We start from the raw sequence: 22883 nt of genomic DNA, 5'->3' as shown, positions 1-22883 counted from the left end.
TAAAAGCTTGGTAGAGGTTTTAATTTTCTTACATTATGCTTTTTTATTTCAAACAATGAAATCAATGAAACACAGTTAAAAGCAGAGCAAAAAAACCAAGGTGTGGACCTTTTGTGGAGTAAGTGGGGTGATGGCACATCACAAGGGGTTGTCCCTCCTGTCTTTTACAGATGTTTAATTGAATGAGGCCTGTTACATCTGCAGGAGCTTCAGTCTCAGAGCCACCGACACTTTTGGCACTTCTCTGACCTTTAACTCATCCACACTTTCTGCACAGCACATGTACTGTACGGGCCTGCAGCCAACATATTTCAATCACTATACAAGTGAAGTGGGTGAAGATCAAACACTTTATCCCTGACTTCACCCTTCACCCCGGGTCTAAACATCACCTTCAGTTTATAGTGTAATGCTGAATTTTAGCCTGTTTAGACAAAGGAAATGTTTAAACTTGCAAGAGGAGATTATTTGCCATATAAAGCAGGTTTTCTCATAAAGTGAAACCTGTATTATTTGTTCCAGACTGCCACCTGTTGGACAAACTTGGATCGTCACCAGATGTTCTCCGCTTACGAAAATACCCAGATAACTCAATTGCTTTTAACAATGTTTTATTGTTTCTTTCCAAGATTACACAGTTATTGGAAATAAACAGATTAGTAAACAACTGACAAAACTGTTTCTGAGCTGTCTGGTGTTTAGAAACATTTTAAATGTGTAGTTTATGTAAGGGAAAACAGCCCATACGGCATTTTTGGGCCATTTAAAAAAAATATTGACTCTTTATCCCACACATTGATTCACCATTATCCAAACTGTGTAAGCCTGTATCTATCTGTCAACATTACAACATGTCTTTGGTTAAAGCATCACCATGTGGTTTTTCAACCTTAACATATTATAACACATAATGTATTTCCAAGTCTGTATCACCCTCACTGGCAAAATGCAACTTCAGAATTTCGGCTCGACACCTGTGCACAAAAACATCCATTCCTTCACAGCATACGTCAGCTGTCTAGCGTGTGTGTGTATGCCTGTCTGTTGGCTGGTACAGCGTAGACTGTGTATATACTGTGTTGATGTCAAGCCCCGAAAAGATGAAACTAAATTGAAGAAAGCAGATTCACCACTGATGGCAACTTGGCTCTCATGCTGTTGGAGAAGTACGTAAGTACTAGTAGTAAGTACTGGAGATGGTTCAGTTGTAATCATGTAAAGTTTTGTGCCTGTGTGTCAGCAAAATGGGATTTTTGTGTTTCAGTTCACTAAAGTTCAAGGCTTAAATATGGAGAATTAGCAGAACACCGCCATCTAGTGTCTCAAGATCTTAGTCGCAACAACAAAATATATTTAAAAGCAGTCGGGTTGCCAGGTTGGTCAGACCCGGTCCAGTAGCCTACAGGAGACCAGAGTCTGTTTGAGCCTGTTTGAACCCATCCCCTCCGGCAAATCGCACCATAAAAACAAGTACTTCAGAGGAGTTTGACTGTCAGTTAGTGTTAGCCGTTACAGCTAAGTAAACATGGAAGTTAGCTTACGGATCAAGGAGAAATGTAGCCATTTGGGTGTGTGTTTTAATGCCGTTGAACTCCTTTATCTCAGCCCATTGAGTGAATTTTTGGCCTATACTGACTCTGGTTTTTGCCCGTCTCCGTCACTCATTTTCTGGGACAAATAACACAGCTGCAGGATTGGCAAACTCCATTTCACCAAGTGCCAGCCTACAGTAGCTGCACCCAACAACAGACAACCCTGGCAACCAGTAATGCCGGCCGCTATTGGCTGTTGCCATGGAAACAGGACGTGACAGAAAGTCATTATCAAACCTGTCAAATTCTTAAAAAATATTAATTCAGACTAAATATTTTTTTTTTTATGGAAAAGCAATACTTTTACTTTTACTTGTACCCCTCGAAACGCCCCGTGGGTGTATTATTATTTTTTAAATATAAATTTTAATGAAGATTTTTCAACCCTACAGCAGAGCTGCCGAGTACTACGTTTCCCAGAATGCAAAGCGGTAACGTCTTTACGCTGGAGCAGACTGATTATCACAGTACGAAACTTAGAAATGGTGGCAGTCATTCGTCTTTAATTCCTCACTTCTTCACCGCTGCGGCTGGTTTCTATCAGCGTAAGGATGCCGGGCATGTGCTCCGTGCCGGGCTGTAAGGGCTACAAGAAGGCCAGGTCCCGGGGGGTCGTCTTCCACTCTCTACCGACGAGAGACCCGGAGCGATGCAGAAAGTGGTTAAAGGCCATACAGAGCCCCAGGTTTGACGAAAACACGCCAGTCAGTAAATACGGCAATATAAGAGTTTGCAGCCAGCATTTTAAACCTGAAGATTACGAACCGGACATTCAAGCAGAAGTCATGAAAACAACGCCACGGAAAATCCTCAAGCCCACCGTGATCCCGACTGTTTTCTCTGGAGGACCACAGGAGGACCTCAGCACATCTCTGCCAGCAGGTGACAGCAGCCGAACTCAGGTGAATCATTCAAACTACCTGTTAGAGGTGCGGGTTTGTAGGTGACGTTGAAATATCGCGATATTACTGCGGTAAGATGTATAAAACCTTAGATTTTGAACGGGGTTTGGTTTTGGGGGGGGTCGATGAGTTGTCCCCAATTTATGTCTCTCATGTACATTAGTCACACAACATTTTTTTAAATGATTTGCCCATGATCTTTCAATGGTTTTCAATTATTAAAAGGAAAATATATATATATATATATTTTTCTATTATTATTTTCCCAGGTTGGGGCTACGTTTCCTGTTCAGATGTAATAACACCCGTCATCATTCTGTATGACAAGAAAAATATTAACTGGTCATTTGTACACTTTAACCCATTATTACAAGTTGTAATCAAATATTATTTAAACCCAAATGTGATTTATTCTTGATAGATAAAGTGTATATATTCTCAAAACTTTATTGATCAATCTCTCACAAACATATCAGCAAATAATAAATAAACCCATTATAAATAAAATAAAAAGAGGAATGTGTCCGGACACAAAATTATTCCAACTTTATGGGCAACATTGTACGAATAACAATTTAATTAATGTGCATTAATACAGTGTAATAATGCACTGAGACAAATATGATTGACATTAAAGCCTTTTCATTGTTTTTTTAGGCCATAGATATTTAGCATGGACATATGTCCTTCAAGGTCTCTTTGCTTGGGTTACGAAATAGCGGCACAACTTGCTTCAAATTTTTTTTTGTGTGTGTGTGAGACGCAAACTGAAAATATATTCAGATGATTTCATGAGTCTTTATATCGGATTCTTCAAATACCTCCAGAACAATGATACATGTTGTAAATGACTTTCTGAGTTTTCCAAATGACCAGATGACCGTTCATTTTTTGTTAAAACAAACCATGTGACTTGAATGCAGTAGGACTAAATGAGAGGCACAAACGTGAACTTGAAACTATCAGGTGGGACATGACTGACTACCAAGCGTTTGTATATAACATTTCTTTGTTTTTAATCAGGCGAGTGCTCCCAGTACAGCTGCTCACGTCCCTACCCCTGTGGTGTCAGGTTGCAGTGTGGACAGCATGCAATGGGCCTCTGTGTCATCTTCAGTGAGTACGATGTAGTGAAGCTATGTTCCTAATATTTGATGTTGTGTGTGTGTGTGTGTGTGTGTGTGTGTGTGTGTGTGTGTGTGTGTGTGTGTGTGTGTGTGTGTGTGTGTGTGTGTGTGTGTGTGTGTGTGTGTGTGTGTGTGTGTGTGTGTGTGTGTGTGTGTGTGTGTGTGTGTGTTTGCGTGTGTGCGTGTGCGTGTGTGTGTATACAGTGTAAATGCATGTTAGATAGATGCTGCCAAAAGTGATTCATGTGGGTATTGGGAACCCTGTTTAGAAGATTTGCACACAGAATAACTTGTAACTAATTTTGAATCTCTGTTATCCCAGATTACCTCAGGAGCTCCAGACACCTCGTCCCAGCCCCCTCCTCCAGCTGAACCCAGCGAACGTTTGTGCAGTGTGGCATCTGTGGATCGTCTGAATGAGAGCTACCACCAAGAGACCGAGTTAAGCTCAACAGCAACATCAAAATCAGATGAGAACGTGGAAAAAGACTTGAGTCAGTCAAAGACGATTGTGAACGACAGCTGTTTGATGGAGCTGTTTAAGAAGTGTCAGACATGTGGGCAGCCCATAACCAAAAAGAAGGTATCTCACTGCGGGGCTCAGAAAAAGGTGCGGTGGAGCTGCCTCGGTGGACACAGAGGCATATGGATGTCGTCACCTCACCTTTGGGAGGCGTTTCCTGAAATCCACCTCCTTACAACTTTTTCCGTTCTTTTTTCTGGAGGCACTTTTACACACTTTCAAAAATGGGCCAAACACCTGCACCTGCAATTCATGGGCCATAAAACCTTTTTTGAAATTCAAAAGGCATACCTCAACCCAGAAATTAAACAGGTGAACAGGACTGAGCAGGAAGGGATCTTTGCAAAGAGTGTCCACCAACAGTCTGAAGACACTTTTCTACACATGTCAGGTGATGGTTGCTGCGATTCTCCTGGTTGCAGCATCAAGGACTAAAAAGTCTCAATCTTCAAATATGTCTCGTTTTTTCACTGGGTAGATACATGAAACTGCAAAAGTTCAAGACTAATTCAGTGTACACACAAAGAAAGGAATGTTTGTATACTGTTCAGTTCAGTGAATCTTTGAATCTTATTTTTCGTGTTATGGTGCCAGTCGCAGTTTTTCTTAATTACTATTTAATGGAAGTGTATTATGGAACTGATTCACAAAATGACAGGCTGGTTAGTTTTGTTCCTCCACCTGTTAGAACACAGACTAGTTATTTCCTCTAAGGATGTCCTCACACTTGGCCTAGATGATTCGAACTGTGCTTTAGAGCGATTTTCCCCCCTACCCCTACCCCTTCCCCGCGGCACAGGCACGGCCTGGACTCGCACAATTCAAACAGTACGAATGGCAAGTGTGAGTAGACCCTGAGTGTATGTGCAGCCAAAGTCTTACCAGCCTAAAACATGAGGCAATGTCAGGGCTCTTTAAGATCACTGTGTAGTTGTACACATGCATCACTTCACTCCAGCAAACACCTGAAATAAGTGATTTAGTGAGTGATTTAATCAATAAGAAATTAGCCATAAAGTGAATACTCATGACTTGTTTCTGAATGTTTTCTTGTTTTTACTTTGAAGATCATCTGAAGAAAATTAAGAAGAAGTCGAGGAGAAGAGAGAAGGGAGCTCTTCCGTCAAGGTCAAGGTGAGACAGCATGTACAGGGGGTACAGGTTGTCGTGTGGTTGTACGAGTCACTTATCGATGGTCAGTGTATTATCCGCAGTAGATGGCGGTTAGCACACCGCCAGTTTGGAGAAGCAGACAGGAATACTGACTAAGAAGCTACTGTGGACGGGGGCAGCAGCTGCTCATACAACCGTTCTTCAAAATATAGGAAAATAGGAAACCTATCCCTTTAACCAGCAGTTTCACTTTTATTTAAAAAAAATTAAATGAGTGAGGCTTGAGATGGAATATCAGTTATGGAGAGACATGGAGTTCAATTTGATGAAACTGATAAAAGCAATATTGTTGGGCTTAAGAAATGGTTTTATTACATGAACATCTTGGTCTCATTTAGTAATGGAGTATGAGGTCATGGTTTTCCATGAAATGTAACTCCCTGTGGGACCAATAATTAATAAATAACTATATCAGCAACAAAAAGGATGATGTCAGGCCTGCGATGGGTGTGCCCCCTCCCAAGGGTCAGTTTCAAGCAACCCCCCCCCCCCCCCCCCCCCCCCCCGCTGATGACTGGGATGTCAGTACTCGATGTGCTGGTCCAAGTCCCTCAATGAGTAACTTTATTGTACTTTCCACATGATAAAATTGATCTCCTCAATCTTTATGAAATATGTTTTTGCTTTAAATATAAAGAACAGTCCTAATAGATTTAATATCATGATTATGTGCTTTTTCACTTCTTTCTTCTCCTTTTTTTAAAATGTCCTACCATGTATCCTCACCTGTTGGCACAAAATAATGTGAAAAATACATCAATAAAGGCATTTTTGTTTTTATCTACACAACAAAACCGTGTGCCTTGATTTTCTGGAAACTCCATAACTCTTATTTGATCTCATGCTTTTGAATATTGTTGTGATACAGAGGATGTGACAGAATTTGAAACTACAAAGTTCTCTTATTGTGTTGTTGGCTGCTGACCAGAAGCAGTTTCTCCATTGTGGGGTCATGGGGTTGTTCAATATACAAGGTTGTAATTTGCCAGAGCTTAGCATTTGGTTTAAAAAATTGGTATGCTAGCTTTTATAATATCTTGTTCAAGACATGCTGAATGAAACTTAAACTACCATCTAAGCGGTGAGTGGTTTTACACTCATCTGAAGCACAGTATGCCTACATTATCACTTCTCTTGCAATTATTATAACATTTGTATAAATATATCTATAGTTTATTATTTTTCAGTTTGAAGACACAAACATTTGTCGCAGATTTAAGGCCGGTTTGCCCAAATACAAATGGTTTTCCGTAAAAGATGAGCTCTACTCTTAGTCTTGGTTACAATACTCGCTTTCACCACGGACAAAATGTTACAGGTAAAGTTTAAACAGGTTGACCTATAACTCAGGTGTTGGTGGCATTCCTAACATTTCCATTTTGTGTCTAATGAAAAGGTTTCTTTTCGCAGTTATGAAAAGAGATCTCCGACATTGATGTCCTCTCCTGGAACATGTATGCAAGAGCAAACTGCACAATCAAGACTTGGACGTGTTTCAGCCCCTAAAAGGTAAGCTGTTACAAGCTGTTTTATATTCACATCAATTGTACAAACAGAACACCCTCTGCTACCCTCTGAGCTGCCACCCTCTGAGCTACTGCCGCCCGCTCAGTCCATAGGTGACTCGGCTGGGAACCGGAGGGTCGCCGGTTCGAGTCCACGTGTGGACCATGAATCGAGCGCGGACTGGTGGCTGGAGAGGTGCCAGTTCATCTCCTGGGCACTGCTGAGGTGCTGTTGAGCAAGGCACCGAACCCCCAACTGCTCAGGGCACCGGTCCACTGGCAGCCCCCTCGCTCTAACATCTCTCCATTAATTGCATGTATATAGGTCCTGTTTGTGCATGTGTGTGTATTTCGGGCCTGTGTGGGTGTAACATGAATAATAATGGATTGAAAAAATTGAATTTCCCCATTGCGGGATTAATGAAGTAATTCTTCTTCTTCTCTGAAGGATATTTTATTGCTTTGCACATTCAGTGTCACTATGGATTCTGCATCAGATCACATTATATTTTACAAGCGTTGGTGTTGTGTTCACCGCATGGTGTCACAGTTAACGTCCACATGCAGATTTTAACTTGTGGTTGAATGACTTTCAACATGTGTATGCAGAGGCAAACAGCGCCAGCAAGATGACGTTGAACATCAGAGTGAAACCACACATATGGCATCAGAGGTGGACGGGCTCCAGGACAGGTCAGTGTTGGGCTTTAGGTTTGGGGTTTTTCAGTACTGTCAAGACTTACCCAAGATACATTTTGACCGCTTATTCAATATCTGCTCTGGAATTTTTCATTCTCAGTTTTGAGGAGATGGAGGTCACCATTGACGATGATGATTGCAGCAGTGTGAAGAACAGACTGTAATTTTATACTTCGTTATACAGAATATACAGTATATGGTGTCTTAATGCCTATGTGACTTATTTGTTTCTAATATTATTAATTTCTTTAAATCTTGCAGATCTGACTTGGATAGTGATATGGAAAACGTGGTAACAACTGAGCTGAATGCTCCAAGAGCCTATGACAACTGTGATGAAGATGCCTACGTAGCAATAATTCCTCAGAGGTACTAATCAGAGATAATCTAATTTGCAGTTTCGACATGCAGAATCTATTTATTTCCTGTATTTCTTCCATATTTCAGTTATTTTTGCTCAAATCCAGCCATGCTTGTTAAAGCCAAAAAATCATGAAAATCATGTATGATATTGTGGTGCGCCTCTGTTCCTTCACCCTCCATTACTCCATTACATACACAAACAAATTGTTTGGAAAACGTATACTGTATAAATGCTTAGGGAAGCTATAGGAATTAAAAAATATATCTCTTTTTCGTATATTGTGCAAACCAGGTGTGTCAGTGTGTCGTCTTCTGTTACAGGTCCAAAACATCTGAGCTTTTACTGGAATGTGAAGAAGAGGAGCTGGAGCCGTGGCAGAAACACACGTTATACGTTCATGTGAAAGAAGAAGATGACATTGGAGATTTTAGTATGTCAGACTTTATTCTTAAAGAACATGTTTCTGTAGAAGTTTTTAAATAACGCAAATAACTATTGTATGCAAAATGACCTGCTACTGTTTAGTTGACCATAATATTGATATATGCGCGATATTTAGATATATATTATAATAATAATAATATATATAGTTGTTTTTTTTATTGATGGATTGAGCCAGACTACTAGAATATCTGTGATGCACTCAACTAAAATGTTGATTTGCAGAAGTTATCTTGTATCCTGCTGAAAAGTCTGATTTGTTCTTGTTGTATGTTGTTACGTTACAGATGACCAAACAGACTGTAAGCCAGAACCTTCATCTCTTCAGAGCTGGTCAGCTGCTCAGCACACACCAACCCCTGAGACCTGTGATGTCCACTCTTCTGAGTGGCATCAAATCAGCAACAACCTCAGTGTCCAGAGTCCTGAAGTGTGTGCAACATCATCTAACCAGCTGCAGTCAGAGCAGTCCAACTCACAGACCCTCTCTGCACCTTCGTCTCTGCCTGCAATTAAACTTGAATCAACTGACACATAAAACAATAAACAAAGTGTTGTCTACCAGCTGTTATAGTGGGTTCAAAAGTTCACAAGTTATTAAAATGACTCGCCATTTGTGTCAGACAACAAATGCTGTTTCATTTGAATATCCAATGCACAAATGGACAACATGCAGATTGTCTGCACATCTAAGTGACTCTGTTGGCTCCTCTGGCATGGCGACAGTCTGGGGAACCCGCCTGCACACAGCAGTTGAATCTTCGGTGCCGGCCTGTCAGTTACATTCCTTATCAAAGATATAGGTTTTATTGTAATATTATGTACAGTAAAATAAATGTTTTTAAATCAAACATTTTCAAGTGCTTCATTGCTTTTATTATTCAAATGCATGGTATCGGTTCATATAGTGTCTCTATAAGACTTTTAGATGTTGGGAAGTGTTCGGTTGGCTACTGGGGGCTAACCATGGATGTTTTATTAAAGATGGTCTGTGGCTAAAGGTAAGGAAGTAAAAGTATACAAATTCATGTATTTGATGTTATATTTTGTACTTCATGGCTCGGACAATGTGAACTACATCGGGCAGCTCCTTATCATTTTGTGAATGTTCCACATCACAAATCTAAATGGACCTGATTAAACCCCTGCTTCAATATGTTTACTGTTGAAATGAAACACTCAATACACCACCTAAAAACAAAAAGTGATTAAAAAAAGCACCAATATTCAAGAAGAACTGGATTTGCTTTGAGCCTCTGGCGATGTGAATTGTATCTGACTGTATTTTTAAATGTATTTCTACTATGTAATTTGTGTCATAAACCTTGCACAATAAAAAAATATATAAAAAATAGTCCTACTAGCCAATGACGGAAGTAACGACACCAAAACAGGAAGAGGACGGCGCGTTTGTTCCCCCGGTATCCCCCTCGGGTTGCGAAAATGGCGGACGCTGAAACAACCGAAGTAACTATGGAAACTATACCAGACAAAAGAAAAAAGAGAGGCCCGTTGTCTGAGGAGGCGAGGAGGGCGAAGAGGGAGGGCGATAAAACCCGAGGGAAAACCCGAGTGAACCTGGGGCAGGAGTTCACCCGATGGAGAGAGCTGCGGGAGGGTAAACGCTTCCACACGGACATCCAGCTGGCTTTCTACCTGCTGGACTGGTGAGGAGCATAACCTGCATATGGATCCACACTGTCGGGGGTTTACCCTGTCTTTACCATAGCACTCAGATCGGGATTTCAGATCGGGTCTCTTACGGTTATCCTAACGTTATACATACAAGGGTCAGCCCTGTGCCCCCTCATTTCTATTTAGAAACCAGTCTGGAATCATCTTTCTAAGGTTTTTAATGTTTTTATAGGATCTTTTTTATAAACCCCTTTCAACTGTGAAAACACATAAACAGCAGGTGAAAATCCTAATCGTGTCATTAATCTGGGGGAACATAGAGCGAAGGGAACATAGAGCTGAGGGAACATAGAGCTGAGGGAACATAGAGCTGAGGGAACATAGGGCTAAGGGAACATAGAGCTGACAGGACATAGGGCTGAGGGAACATAGAGCTGAGGGAACATAGAGCTGAGGGAACATAGGGCTAAGGGAACATGGAGCTGAGGGAACATTGGGCTGACTGGACATAGTGCTAAGGGAACATAGGGCTGACAGGACATAGTGCTAAGGGAACATAGAGCTGACAGGACATAGTGCTAAGGGAACATAGAGCTAAGGGAACATGGAGCTGAGGGAACATAGAGCTGAGGGAACATAGGGCTGAGGGAACATAGAGCTGAGGGAACATAGTTATGATTAACTGTTGTTGCTTCCACCCCTCATAGATGGAGGGCTGGTTCACCCAGATAGAGTGGAGTCATTTTTGGTTTTAGTTTTAGTTGCACCACAGTCACATTCAGACAACCTCACCAGGTAAAGTTGAACAGGTTGACCTGTAACTCAGGTGTTTGCCATGGGAAAGCTGGCATACTCAACCTTTCCAGATGAGGGGTTGTGTTCTGATAACAAAAAGGTTTCTTTTTGCAGTTATGATAAGAGATCCCCGACAGTGCTGACCTCTCCTGGAACAAGTATGCAAGAGCAATCTGCACAATCCAGTTTTGGACATGCATCTGCCCCTGAAAGGTGAGCAGCTACAACCTCACCTTGTTTTTTTTTCACATCAGTAATACGAACTGAAAAGCCTTGTGTGTCATTGTTTTGCTTTGCATGCTCTGCAAAACTAAATGGCTTCTGCATCGGATCACATTATATTTTACAGGCGTTCATGTCGTGTCACAGTTAACGTCCACATGCAGAAACAACTTTTGGCTTGTCAGAAAATGACTTTCAACATGTGTATGCAGAGGCAAACAGCGCCGGCAAGATGACACTGAACATCAGAGTGAAACCACACATATGGCATCAGAGGTGGACGGGCTCCAGGACAGGTCAGTGTTGGTCTATGGGTTTATATGGTTTTCAGTACTGTATCGATTTACAGACTTAAATTGCTTCTGTGACTCATTTGATGCTAATATAATTTTTAAATCTAACAGACCTGACTTGGATAGTGATACGGAAAACAGTGTAGATATGGAAACCACGGAGCTGAGCGTTTCAGGAGCAGGTAACTGCTGCGATGGAGATGTCTACGTGCCAATAATTCAGCAGAGGTACCTGTCTCTCTTTAAGGCCTCATTTTCTCTTGAATTGAATCACGTGTACCAGGCGTGTCAGTGTGTTGTCTATTGTTACAGGTCCAAAAAATCTGAGCTTTTACTGGAATGTGAAGAAGAGGAGCTGGAGCCGTGGCAGAAACACACTTTATATGTTTACTCAAAAGAAGAGGATGACGTTGGAGAGTTGAGTATGTCACACCAAATTCTTGAAGAACATGTTTGTGTTGAGACTTTAAACAACTTCCTTCCCATCCTGAAGTTAACTTGTATCCTGAAGTTAACTTTGATTTGTTCTTGTTGTATGTTGTTACAGTTGAACAAACAGATTGTAAGCCAGATCCTTCTTCTCTTCAGAGCTGGTCAGCTGCTCAGCACACACCAACACCTGAGACCTGCGATGTCGTCCACACTTTTGAAGGGCTGGAGCCATGGCAGGAACACGCTCTACATGTTCACGTGAAAACAGAGGAGGACGATGTTGAATTGAGTACGTCACGCCAAATTCTTGAAGAGCATGTTGGTGTCTTTAACAAACAAAAGCTGTGTGTAAGTTACCAGTTAATGAGTGTATATCAAAAACAAAATTAACTGAAACCGACATCTCTAGTGTGCATTTCAAAACGACCTGCTTCTGTTGGTTGAGTATTGATAATTTATCGTGAACTGAAACTGACATTTAGGGGTGTCATGATTTTGATCAAAATGAGCTTTAGATTATCAAAATCAAAAGCAGTATTGACGATTCTCTTGTTTTTTTCTTCTCCTCCACGCCGGACAACATGCGCACATCTGAAGAACAGAAAAAAAACAATTTTGGCTCCTCACTTGAGTTGTTTGTTCGCCTTGCTCCGCTCAATACTGCTCCACGCTCAACTAAATTTCACTTCACTCCACTGAAATCGCTCACCACGAGCTCCAAAAACAGATGAAAGCTTTTATTTGTCAAAAGACCAGTGAGGGAGGGCAGGTCTCCGTTCATCTGCATGTGCTGCACTAACACAGAGACGAGTTCGGGCATGCTTCAGACTCAAGGTGTGAGCAGCACCAGGGCGAAATTGTAGCGGGAGAATTAGGCAACGTTCAAACTTTTTATAAATTCTGCTCTGCGCTCCCTCCAAAATCCTCATTCTCTGACTGACTTCTCTACGATGCTGTTGAATAGCGAGAGCTTATCATAATATATTTGAGTGATATTTAGAAATATAAAAAGGTATTTCATTGATGATTGAGCCAGACTACTAGAATATCTGTGCTGCTCTTAACTAAAATGTTGATTTGCAGATATTAATGGGTAATTCTGGTGCAAAATCATCCCATGGTCTTTTTCTGCAAATACACTCATCAAATAAACCATCGAGACTGTTGTTTTCGTGTATGAACTATTAACGGAGAAATCCCTTAGAGTCGCTAAGAGCCGAATTGGGCTAACACTGATTAGCTCTGGGCAGTACGGATAACGCATTAAATTTGCTTTTTTAACCACTAATACTGCTCAAAATAACACCAATCCTCTGCAGTAGCATGATAAGAGTCATTACACATAAAACAAAGCACCAATGGGCTCCTTCCTTTTGCATTGACTGGTAATTGACTTGAATGAACTTTACTACAAGAGGAGCTGGTACCGAAGCCAGTAGGTAAGTCTTTAAAACACTAATTTAATAAACTCTGGGTTCTCTAACTATGTTGTTGGTGCTTTGTTTTATGTGTAGGGACTCTTACCATGCTGCTGCAGAGGTTTGGTGTTATTTCGAGCAGTGTTAGTGGTTAAAAAAGATGTTTTAATGCCTTCACCGTGCTGCCCCGAGCTAATCAGTAGTAGCCTGTTCGGCTGTTAGCGACTCTCCTGGATTTCTCCGTTAATAGTTCATAAATGAAAATAAGTTTCGATGGCTTATTTGATGTATCTAATGGCCGAAAAAGTCCATAGGATGACTTTGGCCGTAACTGTACTTGTATCTTGCTGAAATGTCTGATTTGCTCTTGTTTTATGTTGTTACAGATGACCAAACCGATTGTAAGCCAGATCCTTCTTCTCTTCAGAGCTGGTCCGCTGCTCAGCACACACCAACACCTGAGACCTGTGATGTCGTCCACACTTTTGAAGGGCTGGAGCCATGGCAGGAACACGCTCTACATGTTCACGTGAAGACAGAGGAGGACGATGTTGAATTGAGTACGTCACGCCAAATTCTTGAAGAGCATGTTGGTGTTTTTAACAAACAAAAGCTACATGTGTTTGTATTTCACAACATTTTGAGGCGGTTAGTTACCTCAAAATAACCTGCTTCTGTTGGGTGAATATTGATAGTTTGTAATAATTTTGATATTAAGGTGTTGTGTTAAAATATAAAAGGTATTTAATTGATGGGTTAAGATAGCTGCTGCTCACAATTTCAACCAAAATGTTGATTTCATAGTTTAACTTGTATCCTGTTGAAATGTCTGATTTGTTCTTGTTGTATGTTGCAGATGAACACACAGGTTGTAAGCCAGATCCTTCTTCTCCTCAGAGCTGGTCAGCTGGTCAGCACACACCAACACCTGAGGCCTGTGGTGTCGTCCACACTTCTGAACACATTTTACATGTTCACGTGAAAAAAGAGGAGGAGGATGTTGAATTGAGTATACCGCACCAAATTCTTGACGAACAAGTTGATGTTGAGGTGAAGCCAGAGCCTTCATCTCTTCATGGTTGATCTGCACACACTAACACCCGAGGCTGGTGGTTGATGTCATCCTGAATTTTTTTACAGCATCGTGGCTGCTTCCTCGCGTCCTCTCTCCTCCTGTGATCTGGAAATTGCTGCTGCTCCACCATCACGGGGATCTTTCAATCCCTTGAATGGACTTTGAGGTTACAGGGAGACAGGGAGCTTCTGGAGGAGCTGAGAGCGAGGAGACACTGGTGTATCCTACCAGAAAGCTGTATTTAAACGTATACATGCCGCCCATTTCAAACTGTCAACATACACATCAAAAGAAAACGTAAGAATCAGGCTCATGCAGATGAAGCATTGAGGATATTCAAACGAAAAGCAGCCAAGCAGAAAGAGACAACCAAAATGCAAAGATACAAGTGTATGATAATAAGTTCACTGAAAAACACAGAAGATATGGCAAACATTTATTGTTGTGATGGCTTCTGTGTTTTTTGAGGGAGAAATCTTGGAAGTGGAATTTGGGCGAGTAGTAAAATTAGATTAATACGGTCACTTTTTAACGTTTATACGAAATGTTTCAGAAGATAAATGCAGCAACTTCGTATGACAGATACAGCTGTGCAGCACGCCATAAGTAAGGATATCTCATTTGGCAGCTTCAGCTCCTCCATCCTCGCATCTCTCTATCACGTCCGCGCAGGAAAGAGCTAAGATGCAAGGAGCAGACGCGAGTCAGGGAAGTGAGACACGTTAGCATAATGAAAAGCATTAGACCCTCTCTGTCAAGTGGCACATCAAACAAACTATGTAATAAACCTTAGTGTGCCCACAGTTATAATGGGGAAGTTTACAGGTGATTATACTGTAAGTACACACCATTTGTTGTCTAACATAAATGTGACCAAATAAAAAACATGCAGATTATTTGCACATCTAAGTGGATTTGTTTGTAGCCCATCCGGCATGGCCACAGTCTGGGGAACCTGCCTGCACACAGCACCTCATTTGCAAAGTCCAAATAAAAGAGTCAAAGTTATAATCTGTAGGATTTCCATCTAGTTAGTTGTCTTTTAAGTAACTATCAAGGAATGAGTTAATAGCTTGGTGATTGATCATATGACCCACTAATGAAAGCACTTGTATTTGCTGCTTTGCCCAGAAATACACTGGAGTGTCTGTGGCGACATTCCTGCACAAATTTCAAACGCTGCGCTCTATTAGTGGCGCTTTTAAGTCAGTGGGTATGCCCTGGCGGAGCGTATGCTGCGTTTCATTGTAATCAGAAATTGGAAACTTCCAAGTTCGGGCTCGCTCCAATGTGTGAATGGCGCAGGTCCATTTTATTACTGCTGAGGGAGGATCGACAGGCCGAGAAAGAAAGCCGTTGACTTCCAGTCCACAGAAAAAGAAACTAACAAACTGAAGAAGGGCAAATAATCAAGAAATATAGCGAATGTGTCAAGTGCCAAGGTGTCAAGGCTCTGAAAGAACAAAAGAGGCTCAGGAAAGGAACTCCGGGAGATGAGGTCCCAGAGCCTACAATCACATCTAAAGAATATCTGAAACCTTACAGATTATAACTATAAGTTAAAGCGTTGGTGCTAGCCTGTCAATCACTGTACATTTCATGTCAAAGATGCACGTTTTTTGTAATATTGTGGACAATGAGATAAATTCTTAAAAACCTGTTTTAAGTGTTTCATTGCTGTCATTATTCAATATTTTCTCAACTGGCTGTTAAAGTTTGCTCAAATTCTGTGGACAAGGTTTATATTACAAAAAAATGTCAGATCTCCTGAACACTTTGTGCTATTGCAACCACATTTGAACATGCTTAGATACCGTATATCTCAGTGGCCTTGACACGTGTGGTGCCATTCGGCCGAGGGGTGGCGCTGTAGCAGCACCACCTGTAAAGAAGGACTCTGTCTGTTTATGTCTTTCTGTCTCTCGCACATCTCAAGAACCATTCATCCAATCTTCTTCACACTTGATATGCGTATTGCTGAAGACCCAAGGTAGTGCAGTGTCGAGGTAGAAGTCGATCGGATGAGCGATTCTCCTCCGGGAGCCGAAGAGACATGAGCGGGGCGGGGCTCCGGCTCCTGGGCTGAGCTGTGCTGAGCCCTGCTGAGCATGTCCACCATCCGTCTTTCATTTCCAGGCCGGGGCGTATTGGATGCAGTTAACTTGAGCTGCTGGATACGTGATTGAATATATTACCTGTTCAACTCTTCTTCGCGTGCCCGGAGTCAACTAGCACGAGCGGACAGCCAGGTACAGCGCCACTGACATCAGACGTTTAACTTGATAACGCTGATTAAATCCATCTACCTCACGATCGCAGTGCTTATGTCAAAGCAAGCTGCTAATACGCCTGTTTGGGCATTAACGGCATCTCCGCTGAGTGTATTCACCGGTGTTTCTGACTGCGAGCAGCCGGATCTTAGGTGTGCTTTTCACAATCACCTTTGCTCATTATACTCCGGTACAATGACATTTCGCTCGGGTGATAAAAATACAACAAGTAAATGCTCAAAAACAGCAGCAGACAGATAAACTAAAGAGCTGAAACCGAGAGAGCCAAGGACTCCATCTTGAAACATATTTTCAGGGGCGGAGTTAGTGATTTGGGGGCCCCGGGCAAAGGCTCTAATGCTTTGCTTAACTGGGCAGCTGAAGTCCTCAAAATTAACTATTAATAGGTCAAATCTATACTATATATTCTATAATATGTATAGAGAGAGAGATTTGAACTATTAAAGTCATGTATTCAAAGTATTTGTGTAAAAACCTTAAAGGTTGAAGATGTAGAATCTTTATTAAAAGCTTTATTTAAAAAAAATGATAATAATACACCCACGGGGCAGTTTGAGGGGTACAGAATGAAAGTATTGCTTTTGCTTAAAAAATTATGATTAGTCTGAATTAATATTTTGATTTTTTTTATGGGTTTGACAATGACTTTCTGTCACGTTCTCTTTCCATGGTACCAGCCAATGGCGGTCGGCATTGCGGGTTGTCAGGGTTGTCTGTTGTTGGGTGCAGCTACTGTAGGCTGGCACTGGTGAAATGGAGTTTGCCAATCCTGCAGCTGCTTATTTGCCCCAGCAGCTGAGTGACCGGAGGTGGGCAAAACCCAGAGTCAATATAGGCCAAGCATTCCCTCGATGGGCTGAGATAAAGGAGTTGTCTGTGCATGTGTGGGTATTTCGGGCCTGTGTGTGTGTAAAATGAAAATTAATATAGAGTGAAAATTGAATATCCCCATTGCGGGGCCAATAAAGGAATTCAAATGGCTACGTTTCCACTTGATCGGTAAGCTAACTTTCATGTTTACTTAGCTGTAACGGTAACAGTCAGTCAATCTCCTCTAATACTTGTTTTTATGGTGTGATTTGTCGGAGGGGATGGGTTGACAAACCCTGAAAAGAACCTGGCAACCCGACTGCTGGAATTATTTTTTGTTGCTGCGGCGACGATCTTGAGACACTAGATGGCGGTGTTCCGCTCATTCTCCATAAGCAGCCTTTAACTATTATGTGGAATCAGCAAACTTGTTTTTCTGTTGTCATTTTCAGCCACAACTGTAAAGTTTAAAGATTTAAACCTGATGTTTTTGCTGTGCCTATTATATGTACTGAAAACATGCATTTTGAAGAAGAAGAAGAAGAAAAATTCCTTTATTAGTCCCGCGAATGGGGAAATTCAATTTTCACTCTATTATTTTTCATTTTACACACACACATGCACAGACAGGACCTATATACATGCAACCAATGGAGAGATGTTAGAGCGAGGGGGCTGCCAGTGACCGGCGCCCCGAGCAGTTGGAAGGAATGAGATGACAGTTTATCTCAGTTGTTCCTCGCCCCTGTTTGCTCCGTGCTGTTAAATTGTATTCATGTTAGGCATTGGCTTTTTCACCAGGAAGTTATACCAAACAAACACTGTAATGGGTTCTGATCTCTCTATATATAATATCTACACTCACCGTCCACTTTATTAGGTGCACCTGTCCAACCGCTCGTTAACGCAGATTTCTTATCAGCCAATCACATGGCAGCAACTCAATGCATTTAAGCATGTAGACATGGTCAAGGCGGTCTGCTGCAGTTCAAATAGAGCATCAGAATTGGGAAGAAAGGTGATTTAAACTGGTCTGAGTATTTCAAAAACTGCTGATCTACTAGGATTTTCACGCACCTCTAGGGTTTACAGAGAATGGTCCCAAAAAGAGAAAATATCCAGTGAGCGGCAGTTTTGTGGTTGCAAATGCCTTGTTGATGCCAGAGGTCAGAGGAGAACGGCCAGACTGGTTGGAGCTGATAGGAAGGCAACAGTAACTCAAATATCCACTGGTTACAACAGAGGAATGCAGGAGAGCATCTGTGAACACACAACACCACCTACTTTCTAGCAGGTAGGGAACAGCAGCAGAAGACCACACTCACACTTGATTAAGCACCAGGTGCACCTAATAAAGTGGCCGGTGAGTGTATGTTGGCCAATTGTTACATTTGGTTTTTACAAAGTTAGGGAATCAACGTTAACTCCAGACTGTGCTATCTAACCTTTGTTGCAGACCCCCATTGCTGATGCCAACATGCCTAAAGATAGCCGTGCCAGGCGGGAGCGGATGCGCGAGGCGAAACGCCGCGCACGTGCTGCTGAGTCAGACGAAGTCCGACATGCACGCCTGGCAACCAATGCTGCGCGCGCGGCTAAAAAGCGGGCAGAGGAGACACCTGAGGTGCGAGCGGCGCGCCTGGCCAGAAACGCTGCACGTGTCGCTTACTTGAGGGCACGCCGCGCGCGTGACCTTCAACGTCACACGTCCAAGGTTGAGGGGGAGCAGACCCCTCCTGAGATGGAGGTCACCATTGAGGACGATGACTGCAATCGTGAGAACAGACTGTAATTTTACACTTTATTGTACTTTATATTGTGTCTTAATTGTGCTTCTGTGGCTCATTTGATTCCAGTGTATTTTCTTTGAATCCAACAGATCTGACTTGGATAGTGACAGGGGACACGTGGTAGAAACAACTGAACCTGATGAAACTGATGACAGCTGCAACGAAGATGCATACATTCCAGTAATTCATCAGAGGTACCTGTGTGTCTTTGACAAAGCTTCATCTTCCCTTCAAGGGAATCCTCTGTACTCTGAATATATTGAAAATAATTAACTTGTTTTTCTTTTAATCTTCCTTTAGATGACATCTGTATATCAGAGAATTTAATGTTTGGTCCGCAGTTTTGACAAGCAGAATCTATTTATTTCCTGTATTTCCTCCCATATGTCACTTATTTCTTGGGTAAATGAGAGCAGCAGTACAGTAGAAACTTTACAGAACTTTACATCTTTACATCTTGTCAAACTTTACACCTATATAGTAAAGACACATTTTGGGTTACACTGGAAAGAAGGCCAAGCCTACAGGTTAGGGCCAATTTAGCCCTCCTGAAATGTTCTTCTTTGCTACAAGGTGCCATGATTAAGAACGATCGAACTAAAATTACCTTAAATTGCTCAAAAGAATATTGTTTTAGTGTTTAACCAAAAAAAAAACAGCATTTAAACAGAATTAGTTATTGCAGCGGGGCTGAAAGATACAAAGAAAGAAAATGTCTTTGGATTTTGTGTAGTCCATAAACCAGGCGTGGCTGTGTGCAGTGACGTGCAGTGAGGGTTGGGGCTGGGGAGGCACTGACTCACAAGTCAGATTTACAAACATACAGTAGGATGTCAATAGGATAGGATGAGAGAATAGGAGCGAATAGGATGCTGAGAACCATTTTAAAACACCAGAGCCTCTGTATATTGCAGTATATCTTACCTTTACTTGTACATGACTTCTCGCTTTGACTGAAAGTCCAGCTTTGAAAAATTTCTTAGTTTAGAAATCAAATCCTCCATTTTCAGGGCGAGAAATGACAGCTTGTCGCTAAGCTCTACAGCGTCGCACAGCACACTTCTTGTGTTTACTTTTTGCACACAGGTCAGAGTTCACCGTGACCTGCTGGCTATTAGGCTGCTCACTATCGCCGCCTAACTTGAGGCAGAGGTACTGCCTGCCTCAAGCCAAGCATTTTCCCTGTGGATTTATGTCTTATCATTAAGGTGTAAATATTACACACATACGTAAAATACATTACTGAACACCATGGAAAAGAAGACGTATGCTTTTATTACATAAAAGTGTCCTCAACCATCATATTGGAAACATACACAGAAATGGGAACAAGCACGCGCAGAGGGCACACGCTCAATCCAGTTTGTGAGTGATTGCGCAATCTGGAGGGAGGCTCGGCTGTCCGTGCCTCACCTCTCGTCTCCGAAGAGACTCCGTTTATTTAAGCAGGAAATACAGAATTTTCTGCCATTTTTACTATAAAAAACGGTCAAAATACATTAAGAGCCACACCAAAATCATAGTCCAGAGGACAAATATTAATACTTGTTATTTTATTATTTCGTTTCTTTTTCCTCTCATGATGACAGGGGAGGCACAGCCTCACCTGCCTCCCCTGACTGCACGTCACTGGCTGTGTGTCGTCTTCTGTTACAGGTCCAAAACATCTGAGCTTTTACTGGAATGTGAAGAAGAGGAGCTGGAGCCGTGGCAGAAACAGACGTTATACGTTTACTCAAAAGAAGAGGATGACGTTGGAGAGTTGAGTATGTCACACCAAATCCTTGAACATGTCGACAGTGAGGTTTTCCAACATCTGAGTTATAAAAAGCAAATAACTGAGTCGAAAATGTCCTTATGTAGGCTGGTGGAGGAATATTGATATTTACCTTGTGAGGCTGTGCTTACATCTTTCTCTGCGGACAGATTTTGTCACTGTGATAGTGACGCGATCGTGCAAGATACAGTCACGAAACGTTACAGTTTTGTAGTTGAGATCGAAGTGAAGGCAGAGTTCGAAGATGGATGTGGTCCAAGCCGGGACGCCAGAAATAGGCGGTTTGAAAGTAGTGAAGGGGCCATTGCTGCACTACTTTAACCTCCTGGTCCTATTTGCCATGACCAGGGACCAGCTGATCAGTAAAGCTGGGGGTTTCTGTCACAACTTCACCAACTTCCAAGGTGCATGGAGGAGGGAAGTCTGAAACAGTCAAAACTCCAGCAACACTTGTATCATACTGTATTTAACAACTTTTTTGTTAGACTGATGTTTTGGCTTGAGGCCAACAATGACCCTACAAGCCGAAACACGTTGGTTTAACAATAAAGTTGTTCTATATGTTAAAAAATGTTGGAGTTTTGACCTTTTCAGCCCAGACGATCAGTCTCAGATATAGCCAATTCTGAGCCACACCGCATGCCCCGTCAATGATTTGTGTTGTGCACACAGCGGCACAGACAGTACCCTACTTTTTTCACAGCAATAGACATACGAAGTGGCCAACTTGGCGACATTCTCGTTAGATTTAGCAACTTTTCAGGCCCTGTCAGTGACTTCATTTCTAGAAAGCGACTTGCGACAAATTTAGCGCAAAAAAGCTCTGCCCAGTAAACCTCAAGCACTCATTTATCGTGAGACTTGTGTGAGGGAGAGAAGGTCTTGTCTTGTGGCGGTTTGGGAGGAAATGTAAAAGTTATTTAATAGTGTTTTATGATGACTATTCAATGGTAATTTTCCATTCAAGAAAAGTTATGAAAATGTGTCCAGAATTGGCAGATCAGACATTGAAAAAAAATCAGATGTTGAAATCAACCAAGAAAATCACAAGTGTTGCATCTCTAATTTCATTGATGGATTGAGCTAGACTAGTGCATAATCTCACCTAATGTTGATGCAAAAGTTAACTTGTATCCTTTTGAAATGTCTGACTTGGTCTTTTTGTATGTCCGTACAGATGACCAAGAGCCAAATCCTTCATATCTTCAGCCCACCTGAAAAATGTAAATGGACTGCATTCATATAGCACCTTTCTACTTTGCTGGACAAAGCGCTCAATAATTTCCCTCTCAAACACGCATTCATACTCCAATGATGCTGGAGCTGCCTTTTTTGAAGCGCTGGTCTGCTCTTTGGAAGCAACTCCCGCATGCGGACAGGAGGAGCAGGGCATTGAACTGTGTAGTACACTGATTTCCTGAGTTTGCATCGTGGCTCTGATTGCTGCTTGTGTAATTGAAAGAATGTACAAAATACACATGGCAACATTTCTATTCATACATTGTGTAAATGGTACAAAGCAGCCTTGCAATCAAATGAGATTTAGATTTTTTCATACAGGATTAAGAACCGATTACACAGGAAGTGATTTTACTGATACATTCTGAACAGAGTTATAATATCAATAGAAAGTATAATAATTTTACATACAGGGGAACTACAGCTTAATTTCAGTTAGGGGAAATGTTTTAGACTATTACACAATGTTGTGGTTTTTTTTTCCATTTACCAATTTTAAGGACTTTCTGTGTATTTTTAATTAATTTAAGGAAAAAAATAAAATTGGAGGATGATTTCAGTAATTTTGTGTATAAAAATGTTTTGCCAAACCTAGAATTACATGACAACAGAGTTCATTGTTTTTGTTTTGCAGTATAACACCTGGAAACAGACACTTTACTTTCGATGGAATCCAATGTATTAGTTACAAATGTACCAATAAACATATTAGTAGATGCTTTTATAGCAAAGGGATATTAACCTCATGGAAAGACTTATTGGGACTCCCTCTTCAATGAC

At 41.6% G+C, this 22883-nt stretch overlaps 2 protein-coding genes across 2 annotated transcripts; both read left to right on the top strand.

Moving 5' to 3' along the window:
• Nucleotides 1-2143: 2143 nt before the first annotated feature.
• On the top strand, nt 2144-8929 carry LOC310951810 (uncharacterized protein; the record flags this gene model as incomplete). Its single annotated transcript, XM_083920226.1, has 11 exons — nt 2144-2494; nt 3518-3610; nt 3944-4231; nt 4430-4535; nt 5212-5278; nt 6728-6826; nt 7432-7515; nt 7622-7681; nt 7783-7890; nt 8206-8315; nt 8614-8929. The coding sequence occupies 11 exons, from the start codon at nt 2144-2146 to the stop codon at nt 8862-8864; spliced, it is 1617 nt and encodes a 538-aa protein (XP_083776352.1). The 3' UTR covers nt 8865-8929.
• Nucleotides 8930-9769: 840 nt separating this feature from the next.
• On the top strand, nt 9770-14938 carry LOC310951800 (uncharacterized protein; the record flags this gene model as incomplete). The annotated part of the gene is made up of 8 exons (XM_083920215.1): nt 9770-9993; nt 10871-10969; nt 11191-11274; nt 11383-11499; nt 11584-11693; nt 11819-11992; nt 13508-13681; nt 13978-14938. The coding sequence occupies 8 exons, from the start codon at nt 9770-9772 to the stop codon at nt 14202-14204; spliced, it is 1209 nt and encodes a 402-aa protein (XP_083776341.1). The 3' UTR covers nt 14205-14938.
• Nucleotides 14939-22883: the final 7945 nt, after the last annotated feature.

Source organism: Echiichthys vipera (genome assembly GCF_963691815.1).
Source record: "Echiichthys vipera genome assembly, chromosome: 1".
Lineage (NCBI taxonomy): Eukaryota > Metazoa > Chordata > Actinopteri > Perciformes > Trachinidae > Echiichthys > Echiichthys vipera.
The sequence above is the reverse complement of the archived record's forward strand: the minus strand, read 5'-3'. Positions and strand labels throughout refer to the sequence as shown.